The 17,772-nt window shown below is 37.3% G+C and overlaps 2 protein-coding genes across 2 annotated transcripts; one reads left to right on the top strand and one right to left on the bottom strand.

The window, feature by feature from the left end:
* The first annotated feature begins 420 nt into the window (after positions 1–420).
* LOC311070630 (uncharacterized protein) lies at positions 421–11,442 on the top strand. The gene is made up of 4 exons (XM_084094620.1): positions 421–671; positions 6,553–7,720; positions 9,908–10,067; positions 10,182–11,442. Exons 1-2 carry the CDS (start codon positions 527–529, stop codon positions 7,371–7,373), a joined length of 966 nt encoding a protein of 321 aa, XP_083950746.1. The 5' UTR covers positions 421–526; the 3' UTR covers positions 7,374–7,720; positions 9,908–10,067; positions 10,182–11,442.
* On the bottom strand, positions 8,501–12,536 carry LOC311070626 (uncharacterized protein). Its single transcript, XM_084094611.1, has 3 exons — positions 12,444–12,536; positions 11,801–12,098; positions 8,501–9,847 (listed from the first exon to the last, which is right to left on the bottom strand). The coding sequence occupies exons 1-3, from the start codon at positions 12,445–12,447 to the stop codon at positions 8,965–8,967; spliced, it is 1,185 nt and encodes a 394-aa protein (XP_083950737.1). The 5' UTR covers positions 12,448–12,536; the 3' UTR covers positions 8,501–8,964.
* Between the last annotated feature and the right edge of the window lie 5,236 nt (positions 12,537–17,772).

The raw sequence follows: 17,772 nt of genomic DNA, 5'->3' as shown, positions 1-17,772 counted from the left end.
TCGTCTGAGAATAGGTCATACAGGTCTAAACCTTTCATTGTATAAAATAGGTAAGCACCCAACTGGGAAATGTACTTATTGTAATCAACCAGAAACAGTGGAACATGTTCTTCTTCAGTGTAGGAAATATAATATTAATAGGGAGCACCTCTTTCAGTCACTACGGAAGGCAAAACATCATGACGTCTCATTGTCAGGTCTCTTGGGGAAAACAGCAGGTCAGATATACTGTTATATAATTAGGTTTCTTAAAGAAACTGAATTAATTAAAAGAATCTGAGTCTAATAAGTATTATTTATTTATTTATTTATTTATTTATTTATTTTCCTGCTTAATCTCTCGTTCCACACTCCAGTCCAGTTGGTGGCGGTAATGCACCGTTAAATGGTTTGCCAACCGCCATTAAAATACAAGAAGAAGAAGAAGAAGTTTCAGAGCTTCATAAATCAGTGTTTTGAAAGCGCCTATTTCAGTTCCAGCTTATTCCAGTTATCAGTTTTGGTTGTGTAATTTGTATTAGAAGATATGAACAAAATGACTGATGGAGCGATCTGTGAAATAAACGGGATCGAACATTTCCAAGTGATGAAGACTGAACAGCATGAAAACAACAAGACCACACAGACACCAGACGGGATAACAACAGAAGAGTGCAAGAATGAAACACAGTGTAAGTTTGGTGATTCAATTACAAAGAATCAATTAAGTTAAAAGAATTGGGTAATTGTCAAATCTACAAATTATCCATTTTAAAATTAGCCGACTAAATTTGAACCAGAGATCCAATTGCTGCAGAAACGGCGATTTTTCATTCATATTTGTTAGTATCTACTGAAAAATGGTAAATTGCCACTTTTTGAAAAATAATAAAATAAACGCAGCATTAAAATATCTATTTTACATAATGCTCAATTTTACAAAGTTGTTCTTGTCAAAAACAAAAGTTTTCCCAACACAATGCCTAATGCCTGATGCCTTCCTCCGTTTGAAAACAATTGAATTCAGGTAAAACAGGGTAGAGAAACTAGGAGCAAAAACATTATAATTAAAGGAACAAAGCTTTTTTTAAAAATCTATTATTTAAGTATTCCAGAGTCTTAAGTTCTGGTTTAAACAGATGGTTTCTTCACAAACCATGGAAACGTTTTTATTTTGTTCATATTACATTATACTGTAAAGTTTTGTGACAAATGTGATTTCAGTCATCAAATCACAAAACATTTCGGATCCTGTGTTAACCCCTGTATTAATAGATATAAGTGAGATGGATGCTAGTCTCTGGTGTAAATTGAGCCTAAAGGCCTTTTCACACTGAGCACGACGTGATGAAACTAAGCAAATCGCCAACAAACGTGAATCAGTTGATCGCCTTCGGCTAATTCACACCAGCACGATAGGTGGCACTGAACCGAGAAAGCATGTATCTCATATTGTTTTCCATTTGGCAATTCAATTCACAATTATTTGTATAGCACTTTTCACAATACATAGCGTTTCAAAGCAGCTTTACAGAAAATGCACTCTTTTGCAGTGATTTTTGTGTGAGCATATCAGTGAACACCCATGACCACTCGGTGAGTTTCACGTCTTTGTAATCGAAAGTTGAATGCGTTTTATGAAGGATTGTTCCAGTGCCCATAGGCTGCCATTCTGTAGGTGGGGGGGAAAGCGAAATAAACCTAAAATTCTCGGGACAGCAGCATGTGTCCAAATTTTAATCTTAACCGTTCTATTTCATCAGAAACTATCTGTAAACAGGGCTTTAAGTGTAAAATACCAAACTTGTCCTTTAATTGTTTATGCACAGAACTCGGAAGTATACAGGACGTTGTCATCTGGATGGGCAGGAGTTATGATTACGTAATATGATAGATAGATCTAAAGTGAATGAGTGCACTCTGACTCAACACACATGCACCCAGAAGAAAACTGGGTGGAAAATGAATAGAAATTATATTCTGTAAAAAGAAATATGATGTAAACATGTGAGAACAAATCTGTTCTCAGACACAATGATAACAAAATCTCAACACCCATTCTCTTCTCCCTTCCTGAAAACTCTTGATTTGATGGGCCACGATTGATCACGCCTGGTGTGAATAGCTCCATAGGGATTTCGATTCAAGAGCATCATAGCATGGTACATTCGCGTCGCTTGATTGCTACCTTAAAGGGTTAGTTCACCCAAAAATTAAATTTCTGTCATTACTCGCACTCATGTCGTTCCAAACCCGTAAGACCTTCGTTCATCTTCGGAACACAAATTAAGATATTTTTGATGAAATCCGAGAGGTTTGAGATCCCTTCATAGACTGTAACGTAATCACCACTTTCAAGGCCCAGAAAGGTAGTAAAGAAATCGTTAAAATAGTCCATGTGACTACAGTGGTTCAACCCCCCCCCAAAATAACGACTTTATTCAACAATCTCTTGAATAAAACAGAGCCAGCGTTCTAACATAGAACCAGGAAGCTCTGTACTGCTGTTACTACACGAATAGCGTCAGAGACTGACATGGAAGAGAAGAGATTGTTGAATAAAGTCGTCATTTTACTTTTTTTGGGCACAAAGTATTCTCATTGCTTCATAACATTGCATTTGAACCACTGGAGTTACATGGACTATTTTAACTATGTCTTTACTATCTTTCTGGGCCTTGAAAGTTGCAATGATGTTGATGCCTATGGCTGGCTCAGAAACCTCTCAGATTTCATCAAAAATATCTTAATTTGTGTTCTGACGATTAGGGCTGCACGATTCATCGAAATGAAACCGCACGCAATTTGGCAAAGGCTGCGATTATTTTATGTGCAGCTTGTCAGTGCAGCACAGCTCTGAGTAAAAACATGTTATTAAATGTTGACACTTGTTGGTCAAGAGGTTCATAAATGCTTCTCAAGTTGGAAAAGATGTTTGACGCGTGTTGCTTTTTCAAATGCATGTTATAAGTGACTCAAACTCGCAGTGCTTTCAGATGGAGCAGCGTTTACCACTGATCACAGAGCCGTACGTCACAAGTGACAAGCTGCGCATAAAAAACAATTGCAGCTTTTGCGATTATTTTATAATCATGATAAGCCAAATCGGTTTAGGCACGATTTCATGTTAATTGCGATTAATCGTGCAGCCCGAGTGAAGATGAACGGTCTTGCGGGTTAGGAACGACATGAGGGTGAGTAATTAATGACAGAAATTTCATTTTTGGGAGAACTAACCATTTAACTTACACAACCCTCTACGCACACCTTGGCAATAGAATTGCCATTGGCTTGTAAATTTTTTAGTTTACTCGCCAGACTGATAGACTATTTTATATTTATTCCACCAAATCAGCTTATCTTTGTAAAATGGCACAGAACGTACAGATGCTAAACATCTCAACGCACTCTTAACATCAGTCAATCAAGCGTTATATTATGATATTACGATAATGATAATCAAGCCCTATTTAATGATAGAACTTTAGTAATTAGAACTAAAACATGGTAACCATGTATGCATGCATATTTGTCATTTTAACTGAACTTAGGACTGGTAGTGGTGCTTAAGATATTGTTGGCCATTCAGTGTGGGTTTAGGGTTAGGTAGAAAATAGTAATTATTATAAAAAGTTTATAATAATACTACTAATTACAACACACAACGCACTAAGGATTGATGAGCTGCTGGGTTCGTTAATATTAATCACGTTGTCAGCTTTTGCTCGAACTGATTGGCTGAAATCAAAACAGGGTTGAACGCCAGCCAATGAGATTGTCGTTAGTATTAGTTCCGCCCACTACCGGAGAAACCGACAAATCTTCTGCTTGTTCTTAAAAGCTGAATAATTCCAAATGTACTCTGGTAATTTGACAGGAAAGTACAACACAGATTTGTAGTTCAGTTTGGGTCCGAATCCACTTTTGCTAGTTTAACGATGGGAAAAATGGTCGGCGCACCCGGCGCATGGTCTAAAAGGGTTGTACATATTAACCCTCTGAGGTCGACAAACGCGCCGACGCGTTTTGCCGGATTTTCTCCACATTGTAGCACTATAAACTTAAATTACTCCATCATTTATGGTCATACAGAAAAAAGAAATATAAAAAAAGAATCTGTGATATTTCTCCTTTTGTATGTGTCCACTTACAATCAAATCAAAACATTGTGCTTTTGTAAAATAAAGAAAATAAACAGGGTGTGCTTTCTGCCTCTCCGTCGCGGTGAACTTTTTTTTCTTGAGCACGTCTATAAACTGAAACAAAACTCAGCGAATACTTGTCACACATTTATGAGCCATATACCTTTATAAACATTTAAGTGTGTACTTTTAAATGATCGGATTCAAAACGAAAACAAATATTCTCTGTTTAAGTAATTTGTATAAAACCAACAAGATGTCCAGCTTCTCAAACGCTTGCTCATTACAGTTAATTTGGCCACGCCTACTCGCGCAAAAGATATTCACATGCAAATCTCCACATGGAACGCGAACGCGCTCGTTACCTCAACAACAAAACACTTCACTTCACTTTTCGTCGAGTTTGAAAGACGTGCCTGAGCTTACATTGGATTTAGGCTACCTCAGAAGAAGAAGAACGCGATTTGAAGACAAGAAAGATAAGGTAAGAAATTCTTACATAGCCTAGTTTGTTATTGTTGCATAAATGTCACGTTGCAGCTGAACTGTTGCTAGATATATGGGGAATATTATAATATTTAGACCCGTGTTTACTGTGTTTGTGGATATCTGCTCAAACATAGATATGTTTATGGTAACCATAATGTTTTATATTTGAGAGTGATCGCGTTTGAATGTATCATATTTTGCAAGCGATCGCGTTTGAATGTATCATATTTTGCAAGCGATCGCGTTTGAATGTATCATATGTGTTTACTGTGTTTGTGGATATCTGCTCAAACATAGATATGTTTATGGTAACCATAATGTTTTATATTTGAGAGTGATCGCGTTTGAATGTATCATATTTTGCAAGCGATCGCGTTTGAATGCATCATATTTTGCAAGCGATCGCGTTTGAATGTATCATATTTTGGATGAAAGCAAAACGCACCAAACGGCTTCATGTTTTTATTATTATCTCATTTCATATCATCATAACGGATGGAAACATTTGAAGTAACATGATAATCAATATATTTTTCTCTAGCTTCTTTTGGAAGATTTATAGGCTGCTATAGGTTATTTATTGTTATTATTATTTTATCCGCACTGCGCATATACCTTATGCCTACAAGGCACAACAAACCTGGTGTTCATTATATTATATATCGTTGGAAACGTGTGTGTGTGTGTGTATTCTGTGAATTTTAAAAAGGAATTTTAAAAAGCAATTTTAACCAGAAAAATCTAATATTTATTTCCAAAATCATGCAGGCCTTTCTCTTGATATCAGTATGTTCACTTTTTTTTTTTTCAGGTCCCAGATGCCACTGAGGACTTCAACATTCACATGAGTCTCAGTACGTGAACATGGTAAAGTGAAAATCTTGGAAATGAAAGGTATGTACAATGTTTTTAGGAATGGCACAAAGGTCTCTGTCTTTGAAGTGCTTTTTTGGCATTTGTTGTGTATCTTTGGATTATGTTGTGTTGTAAATAAATCCAAACAATTTAAAAGCCATTATTTTTTAAATCTCCTCATTTACAGTATTGTGCAAGGTTGCTCAGAATGATAGGGGCCTGATAGCTCCTAATAGGGCCGTTAGGGGAGGTTCTTTGTCTTTCTCAGGTGAGAAAAGCTTACATATTAATGAGCTCTCGCATAAGGCTTTTTCACACAAAACACGTCGTAAAATTTTTAAATCAATATATTGTCTTATCTGAATGAGCAGTCAGGGTGATTTTCACATAGTTTTGCAGCAAATATTCTAGGCTACGTCATACAATTTTCAAAAGTCTTGTGAAGAAATAATCAGTATGGGTTTCATGGCCTTATTTCAGTGAGAATTTTTTTTTGTATTTTCAAAAACCACGCATAAATGTCATTATCTCAAAACTACAAACTTTTACATACATGCTGCTGATATATTATTGTAGCAGAGTTTGTGCTGAATACAGTGTAATTAGACTTTAGCCATGAAAATGTCACAAGTAACAGAAATAACCAGAAATGTCAGAGCATGTCAGAACACCTCCAGGGCCCAGAAAACAGCTCAGACCTCAGAGGGTTAATGAGTAATGGGTGTGTTTTGGGCGTAACGTCATAATAATAACCCAACCAGAGTCTCATCTTCCATTCCCTTTAAAAGCCAGTTGCGCTCGCGCCATGGCGGATTTGCTATTCACATGGCGGAATTTGATAGTGGAAAGACTGAACACTTCTCCAGAGAGCATTTGCTATTTAACAACGTGGCGCTGGAGGTGAAAATGATACTAGCAAAAAACACTTGCGCCTGGCGCGGTGTTGCGCCGGGTTTAAGATAGCTAATGGCTAATGATAGACATTATTTAGTCGCCCAAAGTGAAGATTTTTTTGCAGATCTAGAATTATCACAGCTTTATTGTGCTTGGACTGATTTTGACATTGATCTTTTAATGTTCATTTTAGATCTGACAGAAGATTCTGTCATTTGCCATCAATGTGGGATGCATTTCACAGAGCAAGAAAACCTTGAACAGCACATGAGAATTCACACTGGAGAGAAGCCGTTCACCTGCCCTCAGTGTGGAAAGAGTTTCACAGCCAAACAAAGACTTAAAATTCACAAGAGAATTCACACGGGCGAGAAGCCATTCAACTGTTCTCTCTGTGAAAAGAGTTTCACAGTGAAAGGAAACCTTGAAAATCACATAAGAATTCACACTGGAGAGAAGCCCTTCAACTGCTCTGAGTGTGGAAAGAGTTTCACAGCCAAACAAAGACTTGAAATTCACATGAGAATTCACACCGGAGAGAAGCCATTCAACTGTTCTCTGTGTGGAAAGAGTTTCACAGTGAAAGGAAACCTTGAAAATCACATAAGAATTCACACCGGAGAGAAGCCTTTCAACTGCTCTGAGTGTGGAAAGAGTTTCACAGTGAAAGGAAACCTTGAGAATCACATGAGAGTTCACACTGGAGAGAAGCCATTCACCTGCCTTCTGTGTGGAAAGAGTTTCACAATGAAGCAAAGCCTAGAGATTCACATGAGAATTCACAGTGGAGAGAAGCCTTTCACCTGCCTTCAGTGTGGAAAGAGTTTTACAGTGAAAGGAAACCTTGAGAATCACACAAGAATTCACACTGGAGAGAAGCCTTTCAACTGCACTCAGTGTGGAATGAGTTTCACACAACAAGGACATCTTCAACGTCATGAGCGTTCACACTGGAGTGAAGCCCTTCACGTACTCTCAGTGTGGAAAGAGTGTCACAGAACAAGGACACCTTAACACCGTGTCCTAACTACACGCGACGCGACGCCGCGACACGCGATAAAAGGTATCTTTTCCATGTTAATCAGAGTTTTTGTCCTAACCAGGCGCGACGGCGACACGCGACGTTTCTAATTTAGAAACGGTTCCTATTTCGCGGCTGATAGATCCACCCACACAGAGATCTCATTGGATGGAAGTTCTGCGTGTCATGAATAATTAATCATCAAACATGGACGATGAGAAACTGATTGTCGAAGTTCAAAGGCATTCAATTCTATACGATAAATCCCACAAATTCCACAAAGACATCAGGAAAAAGGATTCCGTCTGGAGAAGCATAGCTGAAGCATTGCATACACAAGGTAAGTTAAGTTTAGACTTTAATCTACAGCTAGTGAATGAATGAATGAACGAATGAATGAACGAATGTAGCATGTAGCTATTAGCTATATACTAATGAAGCATCATCCTGTGTAAAATAAATTCCGCTTTATTTTCAATGTAAAGTAGAGTGAATAGGCACGACGATTTGTATCCCTGTATCCAGGGGTGTCACTCCAGACAATCTACTATACTCACCTGTGGCACATAGCATACACTGTCCTCAGTGCAGCTTCTCTAGTTAGCAACTCTATTCGTGGAGAAGACACACCAACAGACCACATTTTTAACATCTCTCTGTACTGACCAATATTTTATATATACAGTACCAGTCAAAAGTTTTGGAAACACTACTATTTTTAATGCTTTTGAAAGAAGTCTCTTATGCTCATCAAGCCTGCAGTTATATATAAAAAAAAAAAACAAACAGTAATATTATGAAATATTATTACAATTTAAAATAATGGTTCTCTTTTTTAATATACTTTAAAATGTAATTTATTTTTGTGATGCAAAGCTGAATTTTCATCAGCAAGTAATCCAGACTTTGGTGTCTTATGATCCTTCAGAAATCATTCTAATATGATGATTTATGATCAATGTTGGAAACAGTTGTGCTGCTTAATATTTTTTTATAACCTGAGATACTTTTTTCAGGATTATTTGATGAATAAAAAGTTAAAAAGAACTGTATTTATTTAGAATAGAAATCATTATTTTAAATTGTAATAATATTTCATAATATTACTGTTTTTTTGTTTGTTTTTAACTGCAGGCTTGATGAGCATAAGAGACTTCTTGCAAAAGCATTAAAAATAGTAGTGTTTCCAAACTTTTGACTGGTACTGTATGTAATGCAATGTTAATAGTTATTAATGATTTTAACTAACATATAGTAGTTTACCATGGCGTGTAGGTCAATATTTTTTTAATTATGTACTGTGTAACGTTAATGCATAGCATTATGTTTTCCCATGCTGATTCAAATCTTAAGCTAGTGGCAGAAATATATCCAAAATGTGCATGGATTAAAGACAGTACAAAACAGATCAGCAGAAATTAAGCCATTTTATTCTGAACTGGATAAATTAAAATTAAATAAAGATACCACAAGAGTAAGTTAAATCATGGAAGTTTACAGCAATCAGATTTGCATCAATTCCAAGTGTTTGATATAACACATTTTTAGAGCGGCTCCAAGAACTACATTTGGATGTTTTCAAATTTATTGATCAGAAACAAGCATTCCTGCCTGAGAGCTGAAGTAATCCGCAAACTTCTCTCGCACATTTGATGCTTCCATGCTTCCTCTGTTGGGGCGTTCAGTCAGCCCCCTCAAGGACACGTCTTCAGATGCCTCTCTGAGCCAGTGTTCTGCTTCACCTGGGTGTGTCAGCATGTTGTGCAGAATGCATGTCACAACAATCATGGTGTCTGTGGTCTCGGGCATCAAGTTAATGTCTCTGTGGAAAATTCGCCAGCGTGAGGATAGTATGCCGAATGCCTTTTCCACTGTCATTCGGGCTCTGCTGAGGCGGTAATTGAAATTTGCCTTTCTTCTCTCTAGATTCTTCCCTGGGTAGGGTCTCATTAAGTAGGGCTTGAGAGGGAATGCAGCATCTCCAACCATCACGTAGGGAAGTCTTCCCAGGTCCTCAGCACCAGGCAAACACTTTTCCTCAGGAACACTTAGTGTCTTCTCCTTCATTCCTCTGCCTAGTGTGGAGTTGCTGTAGACCCCTCCATCACTGCTCTTTCCAAAATCACCAACCTGGATTGCGATGAATTTATAGTTGGCGTCAACAAGGGCAAGGAGAACTATTGAAAAGGAGCCTTTATAGTTGTAAAAAAGGCTTCCAGATTTTGGCGGAGCAGTGATGTAGATGTGTTTCCCATCTAGTGCCCCAATGCAGTTGGGAAAATCCCACCGATTTTCAAAGGACAAAGCTATGTCCTCCCACATTTCCTTTGTCGGTTTTGGGAGATAGATTGGCAACATTTGTTCTTCAATGGCCCTACATGTCTCTTTGATACAGTCGGACACTGTCTGGACTCCGAGACGGTAGCAGTACGCCAGACTGTGCATCGAGTCTCCTGTTGCCAAATACCTGTGAATAAAAAACACATTGTTTGAGTTTGTGAATAATGCATTTGTGTTTGTTTTATAGATTATGAAACACTTAAGTCCAAGTGGAAAAATCTAAGAGACACATTTGTGAGAATCACAAGCAGACCACGCCCACCGAGTGGTTCAGGGGCAACTACACAAAAGGAATGGAAATACTATCACTGTATGACATTCCTTTTGCCATATATTCAGCCAAGAATGTAAGATTCTTTGTTATCAAACTACAACATTTCTGTCATATGTTAGTTCAAACATTGCATTTTTATTATTTAATTTAGGGTATTTTATTATTTGTTATTATTTGTTTTCCTCAGGACAAGGAGCAACTTGGATGACTTCAGTCACACCAATGAATTTGCATGTGAAGAACAAGATGATGGAGAAAATAAAGACAGAGAACATTCAACAGATGAAGGAGAAAGAGGAAGTGAGAGAGAGTACACCATGACAGAAGACGAGCAAGAAAATGCAACATCAAAACCTAGAAGAGGAGGTCAGATAAAGAAGAGGAGGTCAGCTGCACAAGTGGACACCGCAGAGCTGTACAAATTTCTTCAGCAGCCAATGCCTCATGAAGATCCCGATGAACTTTTTTTATTGAGTTTAGCACCCGAGATGAGAAAAATAACGGTAAATAAAGGGCAATTAAAAGTCAAATTAATGTCACTCATTGTCAACTGGGAGGAGGAGCAGCAGCAAATGTCCAGGCCTATGTCTACTAATCAGTTTGCACCTCAATACCACGTGGAACCTCACAACTACATGCTTACCGGTAATCATACACACAGCCTGCCAAATCATCCTATTTTTTCAGCCCTACCATCACAGCATAGCTGGGGAAATTTACACAGTTAAGTTCTGACACACACACACACACACACACACATTATATATATATATATATATAATATGTATGTATGTATGTATGTGTATATATATATATATATATATATATATATTTGTGTACAGACACACACACAGAGGTGCACACACGTAGAAGCACGCAGACCACTCACACAGACTGACACCCAAGCAGACACAAAGACTTTGTTTTGAAGACTACATGTTTGAGTAGTTTAATCTTATTTCAATATTTCATTGATGTTCAAAATGTCTTGAGGGTTTACACCCAGTTTTCATTTCTTAATTTTGCAGCATACTGTTCATATATAATTTTTCAAGTTTGTCACAAACTAAAAACTACTGGACTACTGTCTACTACTGGTGTTTGATTTTTTTGATTGTTTGTTTTGTTTTTGTAAAGGCTATGTTGAAGCAAATTTGTGTGGTCTTTTATAAGGTTGATGTTTCTTTTACAAGGTTTATGTGTACAGTTTCTCCCATGTGCACAACCAAATATACTGTTTACAGCGTCATATGTGAACAAAACTAATTTTGCAGCATACTGTTCATATATAATTTCCAAGTTTGTCACAAACTATGAACTATTTTATATTGTTTGTTTTGTTTTTGTAAAGGCTATGTTGAAGCACATTTGTGTGGTCTTTTATAAGGTTGATGAAAAAAAATTGTATTGAGCAATTTTACACCAGTTACTATGAAATAAACTACTTTACAGATTTTTTTTTTCTTTATAGTTGTTTCTTCTATGCACAGTCATCAATTGACTAGTCTTGTATAATGTCATCATTATTTGTGCCCCCAAATGGAATTGCAATATATTTATCTTACTAATGTCATTATATATATATAAATATAAATATATATATATATATATATATATATATATATATATATATATATAAATTGTGTTTAAGGCATTCACCTAATAACAGTAAAGACAATAAAAACATTTGCATTTAACTACAAAAAAAGTGCTTTTACATAGACTTTCTTGGCATATAAGCCACTTAAGACAGCTTCTTTGACAATTTGGTAAAAATAAAACAACAGTACAGTGTATTTTACTTACCTTAGTGTTACAGCAAGACGCTGTTGTGGCTCAACTGGAACACGGTATGATGTGGTCTGCTTCCTCAGGTCCTTCCCAACATAGGACAGCACATTCTCCATATCAGTGGAGGACATACGAAAATAATTTAAAAAACGTGCCTTGTCCAGGAAAAGTTCCTGCACCAGGTTGTGATAGGCCCCTTGCTCTGCTCTTCTTTGATTTATTGGATGCACCCACATCCTTGTCTTCCTCCCCTGTAATAAAAGAAAGGCCACTACTCTCTTCCTCCTCCAGAGCTCTCGCCTGAACCTCGGACCTAAATGGGGGAAATAATGAATGCGATATTTCGTATTCATTAATCTAATTTGTAATCTTTTTGGTCATTAATAATCTCAGATCGAATAAACTGATTGTCATATGGAAAAAATGACACTGGCTATGAGTACAAATTATTTATTTTTAGTTAAAAATAGGTCACTGTGCCACAAGCGATAATGGATAATTTAGGCTACCTCAGATTTTGAAAGCAAATTATATAGTGTTCAAACTGAATTCTATGCAAACATACAACTGTACTTCATAACAAAATTAGTCACTGAGTATATTTTGTTAATGTTTTGATTTTTAATAATATTATTTCTTGATTTGATTATGTCCTTACCCATTGTCAATGCGAGTGAGGGACAGCAGTGCGCTTTCACAGAGAGACTCCGCCCACACGCTGTTCTGATTGGCTGTGATTTTTGATTGACGTTTTGGCGTCTCTCAGTCGCGTCGCGTCTAGTGTGGACAGACACACTGCCTGTCGCTGGAATTGTATCGCGTCGCGTGTAGTTAGGACACGGTGTAAACGTCACGTGTTCACACTGGAGTGAAGCCCTTCATCTGTTCTCAATGTGGAAAGGGTTTTACAGTGAAAATATAACCTTAATATTCACATGAGAAATCACAACGAGTCAGTTGATTAGACACTGTAAAGCAGAATTACTATGACCCTTTTTGTTATAAGAATATAATTGTGAAGAACATGCATATTTCTGTTAAGATGCTGGCAGAGCTTTGACAACGCAAATATCTAAGGTTAATAAACTACTTTCTTATCACTTAATTTTTTGCCTCATAATACATCAGCCTTAAAGGGTTAGTTCACCCAAAAATGAAAATTCTGTCAGTAATTACTCACCCTCATGTTGTTTCAACCCCGTAAGACCTTTGTTCATCTTCAGAACACAAATTAAGATATTTTTGATGAAATCTGAGAGCTGTCTCACTCCTCCATAGGCTTCTAAGACACTATAACTTGCTGGCCCAGAAAATGTATTAAAGACATCGTTAATATAGTCCAAGTGACTACAGTGGCTCAATCTTAAGTTTATAAAGCGACGAGAATACTTTTTGTGCGCAAACCCCCCCCAAAATAACGACTTTATTCCACTATTCATGTCCTTCTCTCTGGGCCTCGAGTTTTTTCACGTAGTATAACTTCGCAGCGCGTCTGTCAGGGTTCGTAAGGGTGCTTGAAATCCTTGAAAGTGCTTGAATTTTGATGTTGTGTTTTCAAGGTTTGAAAAGTGCTTGAATTTTGGATAAAATGCTTGAAAATGCTTGAATTTGTAACTGTATTTCTTTAACAAGAAATATCTTTCCGACGAAATAGTTCTTTATTAAATGGAAAAAAAAATGTAGCCCTTCAGAATCAGATACAGATTGATTTGCGTTAACGCTGGCCAGAGCAAAAGTAGGCGGAGTTTTCGTTTTGATTTCCGCGGTTGTTTGGATGCACCGTTTTTATTGGCCACGCAGTAGCAACAGTTGAACTATTTTTAACTTTGACCGCGGCGTGCGCGTGAGCTCGCTGAGCTCCGCTTTGGATCGAGTCGCGCGGCGCAAGCCATTGAAATATATCGGTTTCATTTCATAGCGCAGCGCGGTCCGCGTCCTATCTGAAAGGGCCATTAGTGACTGAGAGTACTTGGTGTGATAATGTAATGTGAGTATTGCATGTCCGTTATGTCACGTTCATTTGTGGAATATGCAGTGAACATTGCCAAAATTACAGAACTGTAACGTGCAAATTAACCTGCAAACGTTAGCCCAGTGCATAACAACAGTCGTTGATTGCTGAACTGAAATCAGTCAGTGTCATAAGTATTATACTGTTACTGTAAGGTTTAGGATGGCCCTATGCAATATTTACTCTGCTCTATTACAGTAAATGTATTAGCTAACGTTATGTCTTGGCCCAAGACATCTTGGCAATGAAATACATTTATCAGGCAGGTGCCTGTGCACTCAGATATTGTTCAAACCTTGTCTATATTAGAGATGCACCGATTGATCGGCTGGTGACCGGAATTGGCCGATTTTCACGTGATCGGCCGTGGCCGGCGACCGGCCGGTCGGTCTGATAAATGCCGATTTTATGCCGGTCAAATGCACTTGGGCGCCGCATGATTAACATCGCGCAACATCAGCATCACACGTGCACACAGAACACACATGTAGAAAACCTTGTGAATTACGTCCGTTCAGACCGCAAGCGTTTTTTTTTTTCGGCGTGCATGTTAATCACTGAGTGCATTCACAACGGGAGCAGGAGCAGCGCGTGAGCGTCAAGCAGGAGCGTCGCGAGCAGTGAAGCGCGTGTTTCGGCGCCGAGTCTATTTGCTGCACTGCTCACGCTCAATTAAAGGGAAAGCACACTTTTGATGGACAAAATAGCCTAAATAGGGTTTCACAAAAAAAAGTGCCCAAAATGCACAGAATTTGCGTGTTTTAACAAGAACTGGAGTAGGCTATGTCAGAAAAGAAAACGAAGACTAATATTTATAGAAAATGTACCCATTTTTAAACTTGTTTTATTATTCAGTCTGTACAGGTGATTGCAATAGGCCTGTGTGTGTGCTTTGAGAAATATCTTTATACTGCAAGGCTATATTTATTTTATTTTTTATTTATATATTATTTTATTGCCATTCCCTGTTTTCATACAGCCGTTTAGTTTGCTAAATACATATATAAAAAAATTATTGAATATTGAATGTGAAAAGGAAATGGTTCTTCCATAACACTGCACTTTGTATGTGTGTGAACTATGCAAATTGAAAAATGTTCTATTACAGAAAAGATATAAAATAAATATTTGTGTGTGCTGTAAAGTGGTTAGAAAAAACTTAAATCGGAATCGGCTAAAATCGGTATCGGCAGGTCAAACTTAATGAAAAATCGGAAATCGGAATCGGCCCAGAAAATTGTAATCGGTGCATCTCTAGTCTATATCAATAATGTGTCCCAAAACGGGAAGCCCTGTCAAATATTTCTGTTCAAATATTAAGTCTTCATATTTGAAATTAATTCAGTTTTACAGCCTATAAATCACATTATCTGATAAGCAATATTTGGACTTTAATATAATGAAAAGTATATTATTCATATGCTTTAGGCCAGGGATAGACAACTCCGGTCCTGGAGGGCCACTGTCCTGCAGAGTTTAACTCCAACCCTAATTAAACACACCTGAACAAGGCAATCAGTGTTTTCAGGATTACTAAATAGATACAGGCAGGTGAGTTTTTATCAGGGCTGAAGCTAAACTCTGCAGGACAGTGGCCCTCCAGGACCGGAGTTGTCTATCCCTGCTTTAGGCTATATACTTAGTGATACATTTTGAAGAATAAAACTTGTGATTGGCTTAAATATTAGGGCTGCACAATATATCGAAATATTGCAAATGTATATATTACAATATGCATAATTGCATATCGCAACGGCTTGCAATAACTGGGGTCATGAACAAAAGACAAAGAAAATCACTCACTGCCTTTGGCTGAATAGGCTAACTTTTGTAGCTTTAATAAGAATCAGTATATTTAATTCATGCAGTGAAAACTAAGCAGTGTTTATTTTTACATTTGATTAATCAGTTTCTGTTGTTAAATAAACCTAATGTAGGATAACCTGAACCCCTAAACCCCAGTGATGTTAAAATAACACTTCTTATGCTACAGTAAAACACTGATGTTCACTGTCAGAAGTTGTAGGGATATTTTCTTATCACAAAAAGAATGTGAAACACGTATGTGTAGGTTATATCATTTTAAAGATAATTTAAGTTAATTTGACACACTTTAAGCATTATCGTATCGCATATTGAATATCGCATTATTTAATGAGTTATCGCATATCTCATTTTTCTTCAATATCGTGCAGCCCTCTGCTATTATGAAACATTTGGCTGTTTATCTCTTTTGATGTGATAAAAGCACTAAATAATAATTTTAACTATGTATTGGTATGTAATTTACGGTAGTGTAAGGTGCTAGGAAAAGCTTTAAAATGGACCTGGAAAGTGCTTGAAAAGTGCTTGAATTTGACCTTGGAAATAGTGTACGAACCCTGATCTGTGTTGTACGTCACACGTAGGCTCACTATTGGCCGACGCTGGTCGTGTGTGATGCGTGTGACGTGCAACACAGACGCGCTGCGCTAAAACACTACGTGAACTAACTCGAGGCCCAGAGAGAAGGAAATGAATAGTGGAATAAAGTCGTTAATTCTGCAGAATAGTTTAGTTGACAATATGTTTTGAAGAAATTTTAGAAGAGAAAATCCTACAGGTATGACATTGGTAAGGATATATGTGACAAAAGCTCTTCAGTCCACTGTGTTTTTTTGATGTTCAAACATCACATGTGATGTTTATCTAAAGTCATTTTTCCTTATGGTTGAATTGGATCATCGGATGTCAGCAGCAAAGACATTGATTGAGATTAAATACATTAAGTGTATCAGTGTAATTTTAAATATTTAATTATTGCAGGTTTGTTTAATTTTCTGAGTTTGCGTTTCACTGTTTTCATCCATTTTGAGGAATAGTGAATCTGTTTTTGTGCCAGTGAGATGAATAAATGCTCACACGTATGTCAAAAAACTCTTGCGACAACGAGGCGGACACGTCGGGTTCTGCAGTTGCTCTCCACCGACGGGGCGCTGATCAAAAGCTGATTGGAAATAGGCTAATTTTACAACTCCCCCAGAGTTAAACAGTTGAGTTTTACCGTTTTCGAATCCATTCAGCCGATCTCCGGGTCTGGCGGTACCACTTTTAGCATAGCTTAGCATAGATCATTGAATCGGACAGGACCATTAGCATCTCTCTCAAAAAAATGACCAAAGAGTTTCGATATTTTTCCTATTTAAAACTTGACTCTTCTGTAGTTACATCGTGTACTAAGACCGCCGAAAAAATGTAAAGTTGCGATTTTCTAGGCTGATATGGCTAGGAACTATACTCTCATTCCTGCATAATAATCAAGAAACTTTGCTGCCATACCATGGGTCCAGCAGGCGTAATAATATGATGCAGCACCTGAAAATAGGTCTAATAGGTTAGACAAACTTAGTCCCGGTCATGTTGGAAGTTACCAAGCTGGGGACTATTTTCAGGCGCTGCGTCATATCATTACGCCTGCTGGACTCATGGTACGGCAGCAAAGTTTCTTGATTATTACGCAGGAATGAGAGTATAGTTCCTAGCCATATCAGCCTAGAAAATCTTTTCATTTTCCGTCGGTCTTAGTACACAATGTAACTACAGAAGAGTCAAGTTTTAAATAGGAAAAATATTGAAACTCTTTGGTCATTTTTTTGAGAGAGATGCTAATGGTCCTGTCCGATTCAATGATCTATGCCAAGCTATGCTAAAAGTGGTACCGCCAGACCTGGAGTTCGGCTGAATGGATTCGAAAACGGTAAAACTCATCTGTTTAACTCTAGTTGTAAAATGAGCCTATTTTCAAAAAAAGTGGAGTATCCCTTTAAACAACCGCGATGTATTGTTCTTTTAAAAGATTTGATTTTAAAACTCTGATATCATGTTTTTATGTGTATAAATTATGTGTGAGTGTGAAAATACCCAAACTCTCGGACAGTGTAATCTCTTTACATAGGATATGATTGTTTTCTAAAAATATATAAAAACATGTAGATTA

Source organism: Abramis brama (genome assembly GCF_963993115.1).
Source record: "Abramis brama genome assembly, chromosome: 2".
Lineage (NCBI taxonomy): Eukaryota > Metazoa > Chordata > Actinopteri > Cypriniformes > Leuciscidae > Abramis > Abramis brama.
The sequence above is the reverse complement of the archived record's forward strand: the minus strand, read 5'-3'. Positions and strand labels throughout refer to the sequence as shown.

Excerpts from the sequence above, each read along its gene's own strand:
- LOC311070626 (XM_084094611.1), bottom strand. Across the intron at positions 9,848-11,800 it reads CGTCTTGCTGTAACACTAAG|GTATTTGGCAACAGGAGACT; the intron begins GTAAGTAAAATA and ends TTTTATTCACAG.
- LOC311070630 (XM_084094620.1), top strand. The coding sequence starts at position 527 with ATGAACAAAATGACTGATGGAGCGATCTGTGAAATAAACGGGATCGAA. Across the intron at positions 672-6,552 it reads GTGCAAGAATGAAACACAGT|ATCTGACAGAAGATTCTGTC; the intron begins GTAAGTTTGGTG and ends TGTTCATTTTAG.